The sequence below is a fragment of the Bolinopsis microptera genome, chromosome 9, assembly GCF_026151205.1.
Source record: "Bolinopsis microptera isolate Bmic1 chromosome 9, MBARI_Bmic_1.0, whole genome shotgun sequence".
Taxonomy (NCBI): domain Eukaryota; kingdom Metazoa; phylum Ctenophora; class Tentaculata; order Lobata; family Bolinopsidae; genus Bolinopsis; species Bolinopsis microptera.
Window position 1 is genome coordinate 3,379,750 of NC_087080.1, and position 22,652 is coordinate 3,402,401.

General features: G+C 38.9%; 2 protein-coding genes across 2 annotated transcripts; both read left to right on the forward strand.

Annotated features, from left to right (window-relative positions):
• The first annotated feature begins 7,297 nt into the window (after positions 1–7,297).
• LOC134820786 (ankyrin repeat domain-containing protein 13C-like) lies at positions 7,298–10,307 on the forward strand. The gene has a single exon (XM_063831400.1). The coding sequence runs from the start codon at positions 7,323–7,325 to the stop codon at positions 8,733–8,735; it is 1,413 nt and encodes a 470-aa protein (XP_063687470.1). The 5' UTR covers positions 7,298–7,322; the 3' UTR covers positions 8,736–10,307.
• Positions 10,308–18,065: 7,758 nt separating this feature from the next.
• On the forward strand, positions 18,066–20,686 carry LOC134821325 (transient receptor potential protein-like). The gene has a single exon (XM_063832055.1). The coding sequence runs from the start codon at positions 18,092–18,094 to the stop codon at positions 20,258–20,260; it is 2,169 nt and encodes a 722-aa protein (XP_063688125.1). The 5' UTR covers positions 18,066–18,091; the 3' UTR covers positions 20,261–20,686.
• Positions 20,687–22,652: the final 1,966 nt, after the last annotated feature.

The following is a 22,652-nucleotide window of genomic DNA, read 5'->3' on the forward strand; positions in this document are numbered from 1 at the left end:
GTTGGAGCATACACAACTGTAACACTAATGTTGATGTGTTTGCTATGTAAACGGGCAGTATTCTTCATCTTTTTGGAAAGAACAACACCAACTCCTTCTCTCCGTACTCCATCGCTCCTGCCAGAATAAACCAAAACAGCCCCATTGTCCAAAGTCTGAGTTCCTGATCCAGCCATATGTGTTTCAGTTACCCCAAGGAGCTCTAGTCCATAATCATACTACTACTACTACTACTACTATGTCGGAGCTAAGTCCGATCTACGCCAGAAAACCCCCTCCATATATCCCTGTCCCGCATCAGGGTTCGCAGTTCCTCTTTAGAGTTTGTCCCAACTTCCTTCAGTAACATAGACAAGTAGCTTTGTCTTGGTCGGCCTTGCTGTGCTCTACCGTGCGTAGGTTCCCATAAGACTAAATCACTGGCAAGTAGCTCAGGATGTCGGATGCAGTGTCCCGCCATTTTTAATCTCCTGCTTCGTAACTTGTTTGACAGCCTTGGGAGGCTACCATACAAAGTTATATTGCTGACCTTGTCCTTCCATGAGATACCCAGCACCATACGCAACATCTTTGTGTATGTCCCGTCCAAACTTTTCTCTTGAGCCTTTGTCAGTGTCCAGGTTTCTGATCCGTAGAGCAGTACTGATTCACAAGCCGCTATGAACAATCTAATCTTTAGGCTCTTTGAGAGTTTGGATTTCCAGATATCCTTCAGTCTATGTAGGGCACCCCACGCTTTTCCCTTTCTAACCCTTATCTCCCTATCTGTGCTCTCAATCCAGGAGCCTAAGTAGATGAAATCATCTACATTTTCTATGGCTTCCCCGGATCGACTTTGTAGGTCGCTAGATCGATCCTCCATATAATTCAGTGTCATGACCTTGGTCTTGCCTTCGTTTATGTGTAGTCCCACGCTTGCTGCCGCCGATTCTACTCTGAGCAGGAACTCGTTAGCCTTGTCCATGTCCTCAGATATAAGTGCTATATCATCTGCAAAGTCCACATCGGTGATGATCTTGGGCCCCACTCTTCTGCTTTTTCTACGTTCGAGGGTGAGTCCAAGTCGCTCCGCATCATCGCCTATGGCTTGCCTCATACAGTAGTCGATGACTATTGCAAAGAGGTAAGGTGCTAAGGTATCACCCTGTAACACACCTGCAAGTATCTCGAACAATTCAGTTTCTCCGTCTGGAGTTAGGACTTTGGCCATTGTCTTCTCGTACATGAGCCGTATAAGCTGCACGATTTTGACTGGAATGCCGTAAGCTTCTAGAATCTTTAGCATTTTCCCACGATGTACACTGTCGAAAGCCTTCTTAAAGTCTATAAATGTCAGAACAGCTGGCAGTTTCCGACTCTTGACACCCTCTATAAGACGTCTCAGTACCAATATCTGTTGAGTTGTTGACCTTCCTGGTCTGAATCCATTCTGGTTTCTACGCAGAATTGTCTCGATTTCTGGCTTCAACCGGTTTAGAACCATCTTGTTTAGAGACTTGGCAACTAGGGATGACAAGCTTATTCCCCGATAGTTCATTGGTTCGCTAAGGTCGCCCTTCTTTGGAATTGGTATGATGTTGGCAGTTGACCATTGGTCTGGTTTCTCACCTTTCAATAGAGCATTGTTACAGAAGTCTAAGACAATTTGATCAAGGTCGCATCGTTTTAAGACTTCTGGGGCTATGTTGTCGTCACCCCATGCTTTCCCTTCCTTTATGCTGGACTTTGCTTTCCTGTACTCGTCCAACGTAAACGGTTCTGTTCCGATATTCAGAGGTGGGTGGACTGGATCAATATCCTCTTCCGCGTTCTCTACCGTCGGTGGTGAGCCGAGAAGAGTAGCAAAATAGTCCTTCCATTTCTGAACCCTTTCCGTTGGTGAGTTTCCCTTGATTTTGCCAGTATATGATGGAGCTTTACCTGTGATCTTGTTGATCATGGTCCAGCTTTTAGCATGTCTGCCCTGCCAACTTGCTTCCTCCAGTTCCCGGACCTGCCCCTCCAGCAGGTGCTCTTTGGCTGCTTGATAAGCATCGCCTAGCTTCTGTTTGCCCTCTTGAACAGCTATTCGGTTGTCTTCTGTAGCATCTGAGTGGTATTTTATGCTACATTCCCTCAGCTTCAGCCTGGCAATCTCAACACTTGGAGTCGCTGAGATTTTACATCTTTTCTTTTTCTCCTTTTCAGGTAGTAAAAGTCGAGAAGTTGTCCTATTCGCATCAATAAAGCATTGGTACCTTTCTGTTGCCGTCTGATCATCCTTTTCAAGTATGGAAAAGCGGTTTTTAACTTCCACTGTGTACCTCTCTTGTAGAGCGATATCAGTTTTAAGTTTAGACCAGTCCAGAACCGGAGCCCTCTTCTCCGTCTTGCTTATCCGTAGACTAAGCTTTACCCTTGCTACGACTACTCTGTGATCCGAGCCAATACTGTGGAAACTACCATATGCTTCGGAGTTCTTGACGGAGTTCCGCCATTTCTTCCGGCAAATGATGAAGTCGATTTGAGATTTACTTTGACTCATATCTGAGAGATATGTCCAGAGTTTACCTCTTCGCTTCTGAAATCTGGTGTTTGTGATTTCTAGCTGTCGCTCCAACAGCATATCCTCTAGCAGTCTACCATTTCGGTTTGCTGGACCCTTGTGGAAGGATGTCCAGTTTCCTGATGATGAGACATGCGCATTGAGGTCTCCTACAACGAATAGTAAGTTGTGGGCTGGTATCTGGTCGATGGCACCACCAAGGCTGTCGTAGTAGTTTTCTGCTTCGTCGACAGTCGCCCCCTCTGTCGGGCTATAAGTCACAATAACAGTTGTGACCGGGTTCCCTGCAAAGTTGGCTACCATCGTCCTCCTGTCATGTGAGTATACACTAATCAATGAGTTGAATACTGTCTTTTTGTCCAAGACAATACCAACCCCACCAGCAGCCGCCCCATTGCTGGTTCTCCATGCCGAAGTTGTTATGAGGTGAGAGCTTCCAAGATCTTGATACTCGATTTCAGTGCTATGTACTACCCGATGCTCCTGAATGCCCAAAATATGTACGCCACTATCCCTCATGCATACACCCAGCTCATCCCTCTTGTATTGTTCTCTTATTGTTCGTACATTAAGAGTTCCTACAAGAATTTCCTTCTGGCCACGTAGTAGTAGGGTACCAGCCTTTGAAAGAGTTGGAGCAGGAGATTTGGGTGTGACCCGCCGGTCGAGAGATTAAGGTGTGTGCCCGAGGTAAATACCCCACACACCATGTGTTGAGTCTACGGCGGCGCCCGGCCAATAGGCAGGTCACAAATTGTTTTGCCAGACTTGTATAACCGCATCATAGTACTCAAGCGAACAACCACCCCCCTGTTCGCTAGGGCCGTTACTGCAGAAAGCCTCACGTCTAGAACAATTGATCATTTGTCGCTCCTGATCCTAGAGCATCCTTGTCTCGTTACTTGTCACATGCACTTTTTCTAAAGAGGAACTGTATAGTGATATACAGAAAGAAAATCTGTAGTAGATTTTCAAAGGCGACTGATAATATTGCGGACGCCACACCAACAATATGACAACCATACCATAATCCAACATTCCCATGCACCTTTATAGTTTAGAGTGCTTAGCACTATCCCAACTGCCAATATATTGCCAAAACGTTTTTGTCCAACAGAAATGCCAACTATAGTTATAGTGTTATACACTGTGCCTCAAATTATTTGATCAAAGCCGAGGATGTGTGGGATGGTAGGCCGGTATATGTAGTGTAGTGCTGACACCTAACTAGGACTGAGTGCAGTAGGACGGTAGAATGCAAGTGTGGAAGTGAGGATGTGGGATGGTAGGCCGGTATATGTAGTGTAGTGCTGACACCTAACTAGGACTGAGTGCAGTAGGACGGTAGAATGCAAGTGTGGAAGTGAGGATGTGGGATGGTAGGCCGGTATATGTAGTGTAGTGCTGACACCTAACTAGGACTGAGTGCAGTAGGACGGTAGAATGCAAGTGTGGAAGTGAGGATGTGGGATGGTAGGCCGGTATATGTAGTGTAGTGCTGACACCTAACTAGGACTGAGTGCAGTAGGACGGTAGAATGCAAGTGTGGAAGTGAGGATGTGGGATGGTAGGCCGGTATATGTAGTGTAGTGCTGACACCTAACTAGGACTGAGTGCAGTAGGACGGTAGAATGCAAGTGTGGAATCATCAAAACCTTTTCCTAATTGATACATCTTACTGGAATTACTGACAAGAGAAGTAACATTCCATGTACTGATACAGAGAGGATTCTTTACAATATTTACAGGATTAGACATACTTGACTGTCTGTTTACAAATGACAAATCTGATGAAGGAATTCTGTATTTACAGTGTTTACGTCGGCTCTTACGGGAGTTGCAAACAGACATCAAGCTACTAGGGTCCTTTCGGCATTGCCTAGTCGCCGTCATCACTCCACCTGCGCCTCCACGTATAATACTATTGAATGACACTGTAGACGTTTCTGTAGCGGTTTGATTTAAGGTGGATGGTTTGCCGGACCTTCGCACCCGATCCAGAGGCAGCACCGACATCAAGAAGTAAGCGCTCGCGCCTCCGTCCAGACACCAGCAAGCTGGTGGTTAGGTTCGATACGTAAAGTTAAAGCATGCAGAGCTTCTGAAGCCCATAGGGAATCAAAATTAAACCGTAAATGATCATGTCAGAGACAAGATCACCAAGCAAATGCTCGATTACACAGGGCAACCAAGACTTGGACAAAATGGTGAATCGTGAGTGACACACAGATGACCCTGCCACAAGACAGCATCACCGAGCACCACCCAGCAATTGCATCCTCTTGCCGCCACAGCAACCGACCCCCCAGTGATATAGCACTGACAGGCAATTAACGGTTTTGTGGTGTTACCACTCCCAGGTGATCTGTGCTAACAGACTCGGACCAGATGCAATGGGGAGCAAATATATATATTATATTTAATATATAATATAAATTATATACATATTTGATATATTACAATAAATGTTTGATATATTTATTATATATGTATTGCTAATTGAATCATTTCGTTATATATATATTATATAATTAAATGAATCATTGGTATTTCAATATAAGGGCATCATTTTCGGCAAAGAGGCGTCCCTTTTCAGCTATACTAATGATGTGAATAGAACAGTGGTTTTTATATAATGCCACTGCATGATGACTGAATACTACTGAGCTATTTTGTCGACAATTATATGTTGACAGAATTCTAAAACTATTTTTAATTCATCTTTCGAGTAACAAATATTGTGAATTCAATCAATTATTTATTGCTCTCGTTTTTTTGTTTAGTTTTTTGCACCCATGCCCTCTTAATTTCTCCTAGTGCGTTTTACCCTCATTTCTCAGTTTGAAAAGTTGAGTTTTGTAATGTGTGATGTGTAATGCCTTAGGAACTTATTTTTTGTACTACTAGTCCTTCTCTAATTAGTAAACTAAAAGTCACCACTCTGCTTAACCTTGGACCAGTTAGTCACCCTTTCTTGAACAAAGGAGGTCATACTTAGCCTTAAATGGGCTATTACAGCACACACAGGAGGGGCTAAGTGCAAAGAAACTGCTACTAACTGCTGCTCACTGCTGCTCACTGCTGCTCACTGCTGCTGCGACAGCAGCAGTGAGCAGCAGTGAGCAGTGAGCAGCAGTTAGCGGCAGTGAGCAGCAGTGAGCAGCAGTGAGCAGCAGTTTGCAGCAGTTAGCAGCAGTTTCTTTGCACTTAGCCCCTCCTGTGCACAGTGTCAACCTGTCTGAATAAGATTTAGCGACAACCAATTATTTTCAAAACACATGATCTACTCCATCATTAGGGGCAGGGATGAGATTGAATGAGATTTCTGATAGAATGGTCTCCTGTTTGTTATTCATCTTCTTTCCTCTGTACCCACGTATTTTTGAAGGTGTTCATTGTTTAACCTTACAGCTGTACGATGACCATTGCTGAAATTATTTGTGTGCTATTGTTTGAGCTACTTTCTCTAGTTTTTTAATTATCGAATATTTACAGTGGATTTCAAAGTAACTCATTACTTAATTTAATAAAAGGAACCGACCGGGCTTATATATATCCAGATATCAACCGGAAATCTCAAGAATCTTTTAGGCAAAACTGTATTTAACAAATCAAACCGAATCAAAAATTTGATTTGGGGTACTCAAGTAATATTTTGGGTCCTCACAGTCTTATCTCGGGACTTGAAAGCATGTCTCGAAAACTGATGTCGGGTTAAAAGGCTAAAATGTGGGTTCAAAAGGCTACATGATGGGTCTTTTGTATTAGGCAGGCGTTCAGCACCAACAAGCAGGGCAGCAGGCGTTCAATTATGAGTGCTCGATTCATAACGCTAATCTGAACGTGAACCCCTCTACAACTGTTTTAAATGCGCAACTTTTACTGCGTGCGTATTAATTAAATCTAACCAATTGCCGGATGAGTATTAAATTTTAAATATTGAAATGTCTCACAGAATGAGCTGAGTTGCATGGGTGCATCTTGACACCCACACGAGCCGCCCCTGAGTTTTATGATTTTAAAGTTCTAGCCACCTAGCAACCAGTGGTAGGAAAATTTAAAATTCAGTAAAATTTGTATCATCCTGTTTGCTAAATAGTAAATAGGAAAATAGATTTTTATCCGACCCTTTTAATTAAATCAATTGTGTTGTATGGTTAATATATACAATTTAGATCCATTAAACGGAGTACAAGTTATTGGCACGGGGTGCCATAACAGCTTCTTATCTCCCTGCATCAGAGGCGGCTCGTGGGAGCTGGCTGGCAGTTTTGTTGGGTGTCCTATCGTGAATCTACAGACTGGGGGGGGGGGGGGGGGGGGGCGCATCGAGCTCCCCCCCAAACTACCGATGTCTATTCACTGATGACTGCATACAATTGTGATGAATTGTCTCAATCAGTTCCCATTAAGATTACAGTCACATATAGTTGAATAACATGACATTTAAGTGGAAAACAAACTAACAAATAGATTTCAAGAATTGTCACCAGAGATCAGAGATTTCAAAACTTTTAGGGAACAAGTGCTAAATTATTTAGCTTTAGGTTTGGAATAAGATGTCTTGTAATCGTTTTTAATTACATAATACTGCAATATAAGTTATATTATAATAAATTTATTCCATTATTATCAACAAAATATATTTAACATGGCATTGTGTTCCAAATTGAAATTATTTCATTAATATTTATGTTGATAATTATGTGGATATTTTTCTTGCTTAATAAAAATTCTCTCAACCTTAGGATTATGGCAATGTGAGAAGGGGGCACAGATGCCAGAAGTGGAGCTAGAGTATGTTGACTCCGACTCAGAAGCCTCTGGAGAGGAGATCTTCTATGATGTGGAAAGCTACATTCTTCACAAAGCAGTCTTCCACAATAACATAACCGAACTGATTGATTTATTGAAAGAGAAAATTTATGATATTGCAGAAAAAGATCCTCATGGTAATACCGCACTTCACCTCTCCATCATGCTTGGTCACAAGGAATGTACAAAGCTTTTACTTACGCATGATGCCCCTGTTGCTCTGAAGAACAACTTGGGTTGGAACTGTTTAGCGGAATCCATTAGTTTTGGGGACCGTGAGATCATTACTATGTGCTTGAGGAAACTTAAGAAGCAGAGCAGGGTACGAATAGAGGAAAAGCAGCCAGATTTAACAAATGCCTTGGCAGGAATCCCTGATTTTTATGTTGAGATAAAATGGGATTTTCATAGTTGGATCCCGTTGATATCAAGATTCTTGCCATCTGATACTTGCAAACTGTTTAAGCGGAATTCTGATGTCAGAATTGATAGTACATTAATGGATTTTCATGACATGAGATGGCAGAGGGGAGATTTAAGTTTCATTTTCCATGGCTCCCCTAAAAAAGTCATTACAAGCTCTAATGGGCGCAAAAAGCGTGAAATGTATGTCTTGGACAATAAAGCTAAAAAATATTCCCACATTTCTGCTGTTGAAACTGATAAAGATATAGAGGAGGAAGTGGACATCCTTATGTCAAGCGATATAGTATCCGCAAATATATCCACCAAACCCATCACCTTTGCCCGACTTCAAGGAGGCTGGGTCTACAAACACGACAAGTCAGAAGAGGTTGGTGACTTTGAAACCTCTGTGTTTGGTGTTAACGGCATGGTTTTGAACTCCCGCAAAAGAAGAGAGCACTTGTCTAAAGAAGATGTCCTGAAGAATAAAGCTGCGTTGGAAAGTATCAGTAAAGGATCAATACAATGGTTACAACAACAGGAGGAGTTACCTAGAGGTCGGGGCTCCTTAATTCCCCCTCAAAAACCAGAAATAACATGGGAGGAATACCTCAACTCCCCTCTGGAGCCTGAACAGAAAGGTAGGCACATAGGCAGACCTATTCTCCTGAAACAGGACAAGAAGGCTCTGAAGGCTAGTATTTGGATGACGGAAGATTTCCCTGTCAAAGTGGAAATACTGCTCAGTATTTTGGAAGTAATGGCTCCATTCAAACATTTCAGTAAACTTAAAGACTTTATAAACATGAAGATTCCCCCTGGATTTCCAGTAAAGGTAGAGGTACCTGTTCTGCCCACAATTGCTGCTACAGTTACATTTCAGTCTTATAGGGAAGCCGAGCATGACTCCAAGATGTTTGAGATTCCTTCGAATTACTTTGAAGATTCAGCTCATTTTAGTAATATGTAAATAGGTGATTTCATCAATTCTTTTTTCTATTTTGTGTAATTATTTAGATAGGAAATAAGTTTGATGGATTGTCCGTTGGCATACAGTGTGCATGTCTCCACAAGTCTTAGTACACAATGTGTACTACACAGTATGCAAAACTTAAGATTTTTCACGAATCGATAGTTCTTAAGTGCTACTGAATGGCAATACCGCACAACCTAGCCTGGTGGTATTAAGCTCCAGAATATGCCCTTGTAACAATGCCGCTCAAGCCATAAAAATTGAATTTTTGTGAAGTACATTCCTACAGACATGTTGGGCTTGCATAACTGTGTCAAGCCAATACACACACGCTCATTTCCTTTTTAAATCAAAAGAATTGATATTTACATTTTGCGTCAGCTGCTGGATTTACTGAACAAAAGATATCTACAATTTCATTAGACCAGTAAAGCTTTGTGTAGTTCAAAAGTAACTTATTCGACAGCCGACAGTGAGTTAATAATCTCATACTGAAGTTGACAAATAAAGATAAACGTTTGCGTGACTTTATGATAGAGATGAAATGATAAGTATTCTGTATTTCTTTGAGTCTGTACAGTTAACATTAAAGTTAATATTATGTCATCTAATTTTGCATATAATAGAAACTTGAAATATTATTATATACTGCATTGGTTAGTTGATAAATATAAAGTTAAACAGGGTTTCTACTTGTGACAATGTAAATATAATATTTAAAATATCCCTTGGCAATTAGTAACTATAACAATGTTGAAGTTAAACAAAGTTTAGGGTTTCAGTGCAGTGGTTGATATGATTAAACTGAGGAGCTTAATACCAACTTGGTTTCTTAGTGACAAATGAGAAAACCTTTATAATGACGTCGGGCCTCTTAGTGGCTTAATTATTAATGGAAAATTCATGGTTTTGGTACCTTGCACGATCTTCAGTTCTGAGGTGTATGTTTAATGTTAACTAACATTTATCAGATCATCTGTCATGTTTAAATCATTTTAAAAGGTTTTGGCACATTTAACTCGATACGCAAGTGATCTGTCAAGATTCAAGAAAGCAGTACATTTTGTCGTGTTTCTTGAAGCCGTGACGTGCAGTGCCATCATGTAACACTAAAGGGAACTTTTCTCTGATCCGTACGTCGTGTCAACCTTCAACACGTTTCTCGGGATGATGATAAAAGGAAACGATTAAATTGTGGGTGTAAGAATAATGTGATCCAACAATTTGCCTACTCTTAAGACAGAGTGGAATTTACACTACCCTGCTAATAAGGTTATTATCAAATAAGGTATAAGTCATGTGCCGGAACTTGATGAGACGATTTACACCCGGTCTTATCATCAACTGTATGGAAATTGGAGTTTAAAATGTATCAGAATTTGAAGAATTTGAAAAATGTCAAGAATTTGAAACACTTAGATTGCTGAAAGTTGTGTTTACTTGTTTTGCTTATTAGAGCTGTTTGCGTGGGTAATTTAGAAACACTAAACAGAAAAATGTTATGCAGTGATCCTATCTTGTTGACAGTACTATTAAAATTGTTTACTTATTTGTTTTTATCCTATGTTTTATTTGCGTTTTACTCTGACCATTATTCAAGCTATGGATACCAGCGTAAAATTAATAAAATACTGATATACGTAGTTGAAACTCGAAAATGCATTAAATTATACCAAAAACTAAAACATATAGTGTACACTTCATAAAGTTACATTAGCAGTAATAATACAACAAATGTATAACTATATGTGTATCGTATTACATTATTAGTAGACAGTTGTAAAGTACATTATCACATAATCTGCACGTGTGGGCATTACCCGCCATGAATATCTGCATAGTTCCCTAATCCTTACTTTAATAATGTTAGGTTTCCATATTATTCTGCTACAGATAACACCACTGTTACACCACATTTAAAATTAGTAGTACAGATCCTAGTGTTAAATGATATATAATGTGTTATTATATAATAGATAATATCTTGCTGAGGTCCACTATTATATATCTGATATTATAGAAAGTATATGATATGGGTAAACGACCTGCATAAGCCAGGGAACGGCCCATAGCAGGGTAACCAGGATGGCCCGGTACCCAAAAACCTGATTAATTATAGAAAGTGTTATGATGTTTAATTAAATGATGTTAATCGGGCAAATCAAAATCCTCTCCCACTAATCAAATCTCGTATAAATAGCACCAGATAGCACTTCACCACGGATGTATAGTATCGATCTCAAATACTATTTTGAGTAATTTGTTGAATTGAGTCAGCCCTATCGGCTATTGCGCACTAAAACACACCTACTCACTGTTAATGTATATTGTATATTGTATACTGTATGATGTATGAGGAAGGCACTAGGCAGCTAAGTGCTATAAAGAACACTCTATATCCCACTCTGTTGCAGTAACATTACGTTAATTACCACACGTACAGGATACAACACACATACTGCATACTATTTCAGATATTCACACACCACTACTGCACATTCTATAGTTGCAATTTCAGATATTCACCATTCCAACCACACACACATCTCAAATCTACACGTGGATGCTTCAGAAACACTCATGATACCCATTATTAATCACAATGTACTACATAGCTAGAACGTTTAGTGTGTAATGTGAATATAACCGATTAAAATTGATGGAAGAACAATAACCGGACACATAACACAATTATTGATACAATGATGATGATAGATGGCTAATTTAGTCGACACTGTGTTGTATTGTGTTTATTGCAGTCAATGTGGCAGAATGTGGATACCATTCAGCTCTAGTATGATGCAATGTGGTAAATGTGGTAAATGTGGTAAATGTGGTAAATAATGAGGTCTGATCATCATCTTCTTACAGCGTTCGATGTCTGTGTGAAGGTAAAATGGTGATATCCTCTGGATTAATGTGGTAAATGTGGTAAATGTGGTAAATGTGGTTACGTTTTTCTGTCCACTACTTAGTTACCCACCTTAACACTGTCCCGCTCCAAATCTTTAACAGTATCCCATCAAGTAACGGTGATACAAGACCACGGTCACCGTGTGTACAAGGTTAAATTGTTAAAATTCCTTAATATGGTGGGAGGCATCAAGCCGCATCATTGACACCCTCAACACGTGATGCCCATATAAAGAGTGCACTCAAAACATTCCAATGACCTCCCGCTCCTGGCCTTTAACCTTCCGGAATGATCTGTGACGTGTCAGCTTGTGTTAGCCGTTAAGGAGGCCTGGTTGTTCTCCCATTTGCTGTATATAAAACTATTAACATGTATTCTGGGCTAGCAAACGATTGACTGAGTACTGGTTTACTTGCTGTAATACATTATATAATATGATCGATAGCCTAATATTACTCGATATCTTATATTCTTCATCAAATTAAAAAAACCGCACTATGTAATGAAACAACACATTCGCGTATGTAAGCTGTACTGTACATAAGCTCAACACTTGTTTCCCAAGCGTCACGTGGTACCCACGCTTCTTAAGAGTTGTTTTTAAAACAATAAGTACAACAGTTTGTCTGCTACTATGTGACACAGTCTCCATCCTGATGGTGTGATCTCATCGCCAACAATCCGAGGTCATGATTAACGATCATACACTGGATGTTACCCAAATTTTAAATTGAGTGAGTCTTGATTCTTGTCACTATTTAAGAATGTTAGAATTCGCCGGTTACCGGACAACTGAACCCAATTTAGATAATTTACACTAACCCTAACTCTAACCCTAACTCTAACCCTAACCCTAACCAACTAAGCTGATTGGTTAGTGGAAACTAGGTTCAATCGGGTTCAGTTGTCGGTCACCCACACCACCTTATATAACTAAATATTTGCCTACAAATTATGCATTGTCTTAAAACACATTACACAGTGTAATACACCCTGTAAAACCACACCCTTCCCAGTTGGAGACTCTTACTTACTTTGCTTATATTATCCTTTGTAAATACAACTCGTCTGTTCGCTCTCAAATTACACCGTTATTTCATAGGAGCTTACATTGAACACAGGAACACACAGCCAATTAATGCGTATTTCACAAAATTACGCGACATTTATGCGGGAAGAATGCAACTGAGGATCCTGGTTTAGACCGGAACTGTGTGAAACATTTAGGGTATTTATATACTTTTGAATAAAATTAAATCCTGGTATGTATCCTCGTAGTGAGTCCTTACTCCTAGTGTTCCTAAAGGAAGACTCTCCGGATCTCAGCTTACATATTATGGAGCGTCACAGTGTTGACTTGTTGAGTGATCTTAACTAATAGTTAAGATTTAGTGTGTTAATTTAGTGTTATTTAGTGTTAATTTAGTGTTAATTTGGTGTTAATGTAGAGAGTATAAATTGCACCCGTACAAATGAGTTACTACCGATATGTAAATATATTGAGGACTACAAACCGAGGGGACTTGAACTCGTTAGTAGACTGATGTTCTGTGTATTATACACAAAGTGTTTCTAATGTTCACCAGCGCAGGCTAGCGTGACACTTTCTCAGCTGAGAGTGTGTATTTAGTTGATACTTTCAGCAAAATAACTGTATATATATATGTAATACTAGAAGTACTAACCTGTAATGTGCACACAGTGTACGCCCTGTATAATATGGTATCATGATTTCCTGATGAAGTAGCAAGCTAATGTATAGTACGGAATATGTATCTCTATAATTGTACCTGATGAAGTAGCAAGCTAATGTATAGTACGGAATATGTATCTCTATAATTGTACCACAAACCGCGCCTGCACCACCAATTAAAACCAAGTCAGTGTCAGCTACTTTTTCACAGAGTCTCTTGCGGTTTTTACTTGCTGTATTAAAGACTGGCGTGTAATATCTGTTGGATAATATCTCATGAAACGTCATACTGCGGTGTGATGAGTATAGTAGATACTGCTTTACTATCTATCGTATTATATAATATACTTAAATGTGTATTTTATGGTATTACTATTAATCAATCTAACGAAACAAACGTGTTACTATTTAAAGCTCTAGTGTCACACGAGGGTGTGCACAGTTAAAGTGTCAAACTTAGCAACGAGGAGGTTACACATAAGCTCTACAAGTATCCTATTTTTAGCGCAATTAGTGTTAAACTCGAAGTTTTGTGTGTAGAATTTTAAAGAATCGACATCATATGTATCTGGTAATGCGTTATGTTTGTCAGCTAACTTTCCAGATGTTTAAAAATTATAAACTGTAATATGAAACGTATTCCTATACTTCCTAACAAACATGAAATAACCATTGAATCCGAAAAATACATAGTTTAAGTTTATGCTTTAATCACAATAACGAACACGGCCGCGAAAAGACGGCTACTGAAATCTCAAAATTTTTATTACACTATTTTTAGTAAGTGATTCACAAAATTAACCGAATTTTCATATCTGAACAAATCACTCTGGACAATTAAAATGTTCGTTAATACGACAATAGTAAGTACAAACCTGCGTAATCTATCTCCAGGTGCACACATCCTCATTACTCTCTACGTCAAATGGGCGTGGTTGTGGATATTTGTTAGGGCTGCGCTCACTGTACAATAAGTGCACTATTTAAAGTGTACTATCTAAATTAATTAAGGTTTTACCACGTGAGTTTAATTAAGATGTACTTCTCAAGTCTCAAGTCAGTAAAAAGAGCTGAACAACATATTTGTGGTTGCTGTAAAATGTTTGATCAGCAAAATCTCAACAAACTGCCATAAACTACAGCCAGATTGAAACCAGATTAGTGAATGTGTAGTATTAGGCAGTGCACCAGTAATAAGTTCTTAATAACCAGAATTAAATGAAGTAACTTTTTACTTTTACACTATTTTGCATTCGAACTTATAGGGTGATATTACCTTACTATCGCCTTCAGGAACACCTACTTTTTACAACATAACAGTAAGGCGCTTATTCTTGGCTATGTTAAAAGAGCGATTTTCCAGAATTGCACACGCACGTACGTTCGCACTAGCTAGCTCTAGCTTAGCTCTAGCTTAGCTTGCGTCGCGCGCGTACTTTAATCGAAGCGCATGCGCGCATTAGGCATAAAGCATTTTAATGGCAGGAAGGCATTATTATATCTCGATATCATCTGCTACAATACAGTATACACTGTCATCTACTTCCAGATTGTTTTGAACAAAGAACAATTAAGGTAGTCGGTCCTATGTTTAGCTTCTTGAATAACTGTGTTCCTAGCAACAATTGAGACGATCAACTTCTGCTGACTTTGGCTACACGTTGTATTGGTGACAGCCCTACTTGCTAATAAGAAATTAGAGACAGTTAAACTGAAAGTGAGCACCACGACCCTTTTTCTGATTATCGCTTGATATACCGATCCTGCAAGAGTTACAGTTTGTGAAACGAACAAAGATTTTGTATTATCATCTTTACCATTCCCTGGCCCTGTGGCTACTGAAATTCCACTAAGTCTAAAGATCCGTGCCTCTGCTAATAATATTACATATATTCACAACCTTTGCCTTAAATTAAGGGTAGAAAAAACCTGATATGAATCCTATCTACACTAGACTGTATGTTGTCTGTACACATTCTTAAGGCATGCCTAAAGCGACCAAAACCTGTCTTACGTATTTTTGGAACAATCCCCTGGGTAATATTACTATTAGTCGTTTAAGTCAAATAATTCGGGTATTTACTAGACTAATTGAAGGTACTAGATATGTAAGTTAGCTGTATGTACAGGTCAATTATCTATAGCTTATTATAACGGCACGGCCGCTATACAACAGCTTAAGTGGCTTGCACAAAAGCTTAAATTGATGTAATGGCACATGTCATTGTATCGCATTTCTAATAGCAATGAACAATTCTCAAACTGAGCTTGACTGACCGCAGTTCCTATGACAATGTAATATTATGATGCATTGTTGTCGACAATTATAACTTGCATTGTACAATTTAAACTTTTATATCAAATAGTTGGAGAAATGTTTCCAAACACGTCTCAAATTTTTCAACCTTGGACTATAGAAGCGCCGTACATTTTAAGAAAATTAGGTAACAACAGCTATTCGCATGGTCGGTTGATGTTGCTACCTTAACTTCTATTATTGCAACAATATGCCGACTCCACCATAATACTGAGATGTATTTAATACTGTATTACATAAAACAAATGCACAAAAATGTAATATCCTCATTCCTATTATAAGGACAAATTAAATGGGACATTAGCATTAAATACTGACGACTTGATGGCATGCCTAATGCCGCATGAAGCCTGCCGTGCCAAGCTTAAGCAGTACAGTTTAAAACCGTGTAAGATACAATTGGCGATAAAACCTGTTATAACTGTCCTTTGTCAGTTTAATTCGATGATAAACATTATCCCTATTCCCTAGAAGTAGAAGTAGGATGATGTTAGTGGAGATTGGAGATGAGGACAATAAGAAAAATTTCAAATTGTGCAGTCAGATGTACATGTGGTTACGCCTGTTCGGCGGATAGTCAAATGGGTGAGTTCATTGTTACAACAATTCGCAATTACCGTTTCATTATTATTTAACAAAAGTCTTTAGTTTAACTCTGATGGTTGCTCATTTGTCATGTCATGCCGAACTACTCTTCGAATAATTGGCCGAATAATTGGTCGAATAACTTGTTTAAACCTGAGATTGTTAAATTTCAAAATGAACTACACCTAAAAGTAATAAACGACATGATCTTTGGAAACCTTAACCTCTTGTTAAACTAATCCAGTTTACAAAATTCAACCAGTTATTCAACTAGTCGGGCGGCATTAGCCATTGTGCATTGTGATCGTGATATGATAAGATATTTTACATTGTCTAGTCCATAGTTCCTCCTTGTGCAGCGCATGCGTGAATGCGTGATGCCTGCACAAGGCACAGGAGGGCCAAAGTGCAAAGAAACTGCTGCTTACTGCTGCTCTCTGCTGCTAACTTCTTTGCACTTTGGCCCTCCTGTGCCTTGTGCTGCAGGCGTGATGCCGTGATAAGCCCGGCTCTTGAATGAGACAAATTTTTGCTCCGTTTTCTCAAAATGTTCATTTGCTCCAGTGCTCAAAGTTAACTATTCTATCCTAGCAATCTGAATTTATCTGCAACCTTTGTTTAATAATGCTGCATAAAATTCTATAATAATCATTATTAATATGTCCAAGTGTCGACTGCTCGCTGCTTCTTATTGAATGTCAATTATGTCTAACAGTAAATACGAAGTCAATTCTAGACGGCATACGACACGTACGAATGAATTAATCCAAGAATTTGCGCATTGTTTGATCAATTTGTGGCCTGGGATAAAATTATTTCCACCGGAATCTGGTAGAACACTGTTTTACAATGTTTTACACTACACTTTTGCCTTTTTTTATGTATGGTGTAGTAAATAGCCTTTTACACTTTTTAACGCCTTTTAGGCTATTTTAGGCTACTTTACACTACACTTTTTTACACTTTTTTACACTACACACTTCCCTTTTCTCATGTATGGTGTAAAAAAAGTGTAGTGTACCACCCCCGGCCCCCCATCGTGATTTCGCTCAACTCTCAATTTGAAATCGAAACGGAAATCGAAATGAAAAACTTGACTTTCTCCCCAAATTGGGGCAGCTATTAACTAGGTTATTGTAATCTGGTGGATTCGTGTAGTGTTATAGAGTCTCATGATTTGATAGTTCAGAATTAATTTCAGAATATGAGTATGACGTAGAAATGTCGATACGTTATTCAGCTATTTATTTCCATTACAATCTGTCTTCACTGAGTATATTCAGAAACAATCAGAAATTTGAATGAAAGAACTAGGTTATTGTAATTGATGCAGGGCTCTGACATTTTTGACTAGGCATTTTAAAGTGATGAAGATGAGTTACACTTGGTATTACAATGTTACAGTATTACAATGAGAGGTATGATCTGTCATTATTTGAATCAATAGGTCATGGCATTTTGATGTCATGCTAAATGTTTCAATTTAATTGACGCTTTGATGTTAATTTAATTTCTGAATTGATAGCTTGATTCGAGATTGATTGCTAAATATGCAATGTCTTTGCACGTGATACTGATGGTCAAATATCCAGGTCGAGTGTTAGAGTATACTTATTATCATTGGTCATTGGTCACATTTTATTATGTCGGTAATTACATTGTACGAGAAATAGAATTCTTGTTTTGTCGAAGCTGGTTTTTTTTGCTGATTAACGTACAGACCGTAGTTTCTATAGTGTCACATATTGGGAGTTGTGGCATGATGTTATAAATATTTTGATTTCGCGTTATTTAATTGTTATTTTCACTAACCAAATTATTTCTAGCTTTATTTTAAGGTTGAAATGAATTTTGTTGCGGTTCACTCTGCACACAAGAAAGTATCGACGAACGGGGGTCCGAAACGCAATTTAGAGTTGGTGAGTGCCACTCCCCAGTTTAACTCAAAAGTGCGACTTAGATATCCATCTGACGAAAATGATGAAAACGATGATCATTTTACCAAGCATATGATAAGTTTTGCTAAAAAAGCTGAACATGATCATGAAGTTTTGAATAAACTTCTAGGTTCTAAGCCTAATTTGCAGCTTTTGATCGAGGGGAAGGGAGTTAGATTGGATTTTTTAAAGGACCCAATAGGATGGATAAACAATTACAATGCTCACACGAAAAGGTTCTCTGAGGATTCCCACTATCTAGGATATGTGGTGGGCTTGCTGGAGATAATCGTCAATAGTTCTCCATACGGAGAAGACAGAAATAACATCTACTCCCCCATACTCCTGCTCCAGAAGATGGTCTCAGTGAAGGCCCTGAAAGCGCGTAGAGATCCCATGAGGACTGCACTGAAACTGCAATATCACCTTCTAGAATACGCTCAGATGGAGAACGATAAAAACTGTCTTTACGACAGGAAAATGGAAATGCTGGAGCAAATACCCAGGGACTTTGCTATAAAGCTCATCGAAGTCTGTGTAACACCCCTAGAGGTTTCCAAACTGATGAGCTTAAACGACGAAACCATGTTCATTGATGTGTTGAAATCAAAGAACAAGGGACTCGTTGCTTCTAAAATGTACCAGAAAGTTGTCTGGCAAAGATTCTGGAGGTCAGAAGTTTGGTCAGAAAAAACAGGAGGAAAATTCACCAAGACATTTAACGGCTTAGGAAGAGCGATGGAGTTTTTCTTTTGGAACATTTTTTATCTGCCACTAGTTCTCTTCTCAAAATTCTCCAGCTGGGCAGAAAAAAGAATAAAAACAGTGGAAATTGTTTTCTTTTCTCCCTTCAGTTCCTACCTAGCAGATATACTCAACTACACGATCCTCTTCGGTCTGTTGCTAACCGTTATCGTTACCACAATCCCTGACCCTAAACCAGTGCACCTTCTTATCTTCCAGCTGCAATCAGGAAACATTACAGCTTCTAACAGCTCCCATTTCAAAGTGGAAGATGATGGAAGTATCCTGGTGAAACTGCCGTCCCCATCCACACCCGGGTCCGAGTGGTGCTTGTGGGTATGCATTGTTGCCAGGATCCTCACAGAGTGGTACCAAGCATATCATAAAAAGGGTACCATGGCTAAATCCAAGCTGAAACAATACTTTAACAGTTTCTCAAACCTGAACGATATAGTTTTGACATTACTGCTCCTAACGGGGATGATCTGCAAGCTTCAAGCATCCATCTCTTCTAAAGTATCTGGTCTTTATCATCGTATTGACCACGACCGGATGGTTGCACGAGGGTTGATGCTTACGATTTACTTCTACTGCACTGCAGCTGTGGTTTCCTTGGTTCACCTCCTGCAGTTCTCCACAATCCATGTTCCTGGTCTTGGGCCCTTGCTTCGAGCCATAAGGGAAATGTTTGCGGAAATCTCACGAGTCATGTTCCTATTTGGGTTCTTTTTGATCGGATTCACAGTTCCGATGCTAAGCATCTCGTCTTGTTACCGGATAGTTAATGAGATTGACGGAAGTGATGATAAAGATGGTTTCTTCTCTTTTCAATCTTTCAGCAGCACAGTAATCTCCCTTGTATGGAACTTGTTTGGAGGCTTATACAATATCCGGAAAGAGAACCTCTACAACTCTCTAGATAGCGCCATGTCCGTATGTGTGGGCTTTCTCCTCGTTATTTACGAGGTTCTGCTGGGGATAATGTGCATGAACCTGCTCATTGCTATCATGTGTGGTGCTTACTCCAGAGTAAACGAGGGCAAGTTCGCAAGCTGGAGGTACTCTCAGTTTGAGTCCATCATGGAGTATAATTCCGTCACCAACGTGGAGGGGCACGGCATGCCCTTCCTGTTTCCATTCAACATTCCGTATATTGTTTTCAATCTTATCACTAAACCCTGCAAGAATCCATTGCTGCTTAGGAACAAAACCCTGAAGAAGGGAAAGGATAACCTGTTCGCGAGATATCTCTGTCAAACCAGACACATAGACTTTGATGACGAGAAAAGTATGGGAACGGATGATCTTATGACACATATGGCGGGCCATTAACGATCCCGTGGACCTACCGTGATCCAATATATATGACAGATAAGCGTTTGTGGTGAAATTAAATTTTTAGAATGATTAATAAATAAATGATTTACTTTCCTGTTAATTTACGTTACTTGTGTCAACTTCTCTTGGAAACCCTTTTCCTATTTTATATAATTTTATTGATCTTCATGCTGTACACCGCGCATTTTACACCGTGTCACTTTTGCTCCGGGTGTATGTTATTGTTAGTGTTAAAAACTATACATTTTGTCAGTATCTCATTTATGTTCATTCATAAAGTTTGCTTCTGCTGCCACTATGCTTGTTTTTATTTAAAGATGTAATTTTGTTTACTAAAAATGTATGTCAATAATATCATTTTCGAGAAGCACGATGAATTCTTTTTCTATAGTATCAGTTATGACAGGATTTATTGGTTTACCTTTTAAGTTTCCCCTCAAATAATGATCTCTATTTTTTTGGTCAATCAATATTCAATTCCTATCTTAAAATTAAGATTGAAAAAGATTTTATACTGAACCCCCACCAGAATTATCCAAAATTGTGGGTTAAATCAAACAAAATCTTTAAGTGAAAATAATAAGTTTAGAAGTTTTAAATAGAATCAACAATAACCAGTCGATTTAACGCCTAGAAGCATTAGAATTTGATCCTCAATCCACTATCCACTATCCAGCACTCTAACATACGTATCCGTATCCGACCCAGCTGAGTTTCCAAAATCCCTCGTTCGCTTCCTTGGCTTCAACCCCCTCGTCAGTATACACTGTAAACTGAACGTGTTAATGATTTAATTGATTTAATACTATAATAGCAGGCGACAAGTCTGACTGCACTGAGAATTATGCCGTCCTGAGAACAAAAGTTTTCAAGAAATTGTAATTATCTGGCGTGGATCACGAGAGAGTTAAGATTATTCTAGTCGGCCGGGGAGGGATTCTAAATTACAATAGTGATTTAAAGTGAGTTTGGAGTAGACGGAACGAATATTCAATCGTGCAGTTGCCCTAAATTAATATCATAATATGTGCCTGGCACATGCCATCGTCAGTAGGGTGTCTTCAAACAAATTTAACTCGAATAATTAAATTCTTAGTTGAGCGAGACTCGCATTTGTACCCTGATTAATCGCAATTCAAATATTTTAAAGGTGGTGAAATTAATTCGTTTCAACCAAGTACCTATGTCAATTATTGCCATTGTATAAAATTTGTTGTTTTGTTTTAAAAACACAATTGAATTTGATGGGCTTATCAGTTTGAATGACCAAAAATTTTAAAATATTTGATCATGTCACCGTTGTCACGGAAGCCGACAAGATCTTTTGCCAGGTATTGTTTTTAAAAGTATTAAACGGTTCAAAAGTCAAATTACAATGGTTATGTCCGACCTAATTTAAAAAGTATTTCTACTCAAAGTCAAAAAGGATTTTTACAAGAAAATTATAATAAAATTAAAAACACCATACGTAATGAACAAAGAAATATCTACAAAAAACCGTTTGATTGAGATGTAAAATACATTAAACAACTAAATTCCTCTAAAAGTGTAGCGAGTGCTTATAGTTATGCTATGCAACACTGACATTCATAGGAGTTCGTTTAGAGGATGCTTCATGGAAAATTTGGATTTTTATGGGCTTTAAATTCTGATAAATTTAGGTGCATTGGGGGGTACCAATGGCATAAATGGCATAATGGAGAATTGGCCAATAAAAATTTCCATTTATGCCATAAAACGTATACCATTTATGCCATTTTATGACATTCTATGCCATTGGTAACCCCCCCCCCCCCCCCCCCCCCGTTTGATATAATACATTTCTATTTTCTTTATTTGTCATATGAATCTTTAACGATCATTCCAAGCGTTATAAAGCATGAAAAATGTCTCTTATTCAAGTACTAATAATAATTTGCGAATTTAAAGTCATCCTAAAGGTCAAATATGAAGACCTAAATTCATGGCATAAATGGAGAATTGGCCAATAAAAATGTCCATTTATGCCATAAAACGTATGCCATTTATGCTATTTTATGCCATTGGTACCCCCCCCCCCCCCCCCCCCCGTTAGGGGCCATCTACTTATCCACATAAAATGGCAACGTAATATTATTACGTTAGCCATTTTATACTCCCTCCGTTACCCACTCTTCACAAAGCTGTTCTGTAGAAATAACAAACCACCTCCCGCTAGGCGCCAGTTCTATTTTTCTTGTATTGTACTGAATAATGTGTATGTTATGAGTATTGAGTATCCTCTAAGTATGTAATGAGTATTAAATACCTTTAAAATATGTACCTTGGTCTCCGGATTTCTGATCAATCCTAGATGGATGTGATTGCAAAGGAACTACTTTTGTAATGTCTCTTCCTTATCATTTGT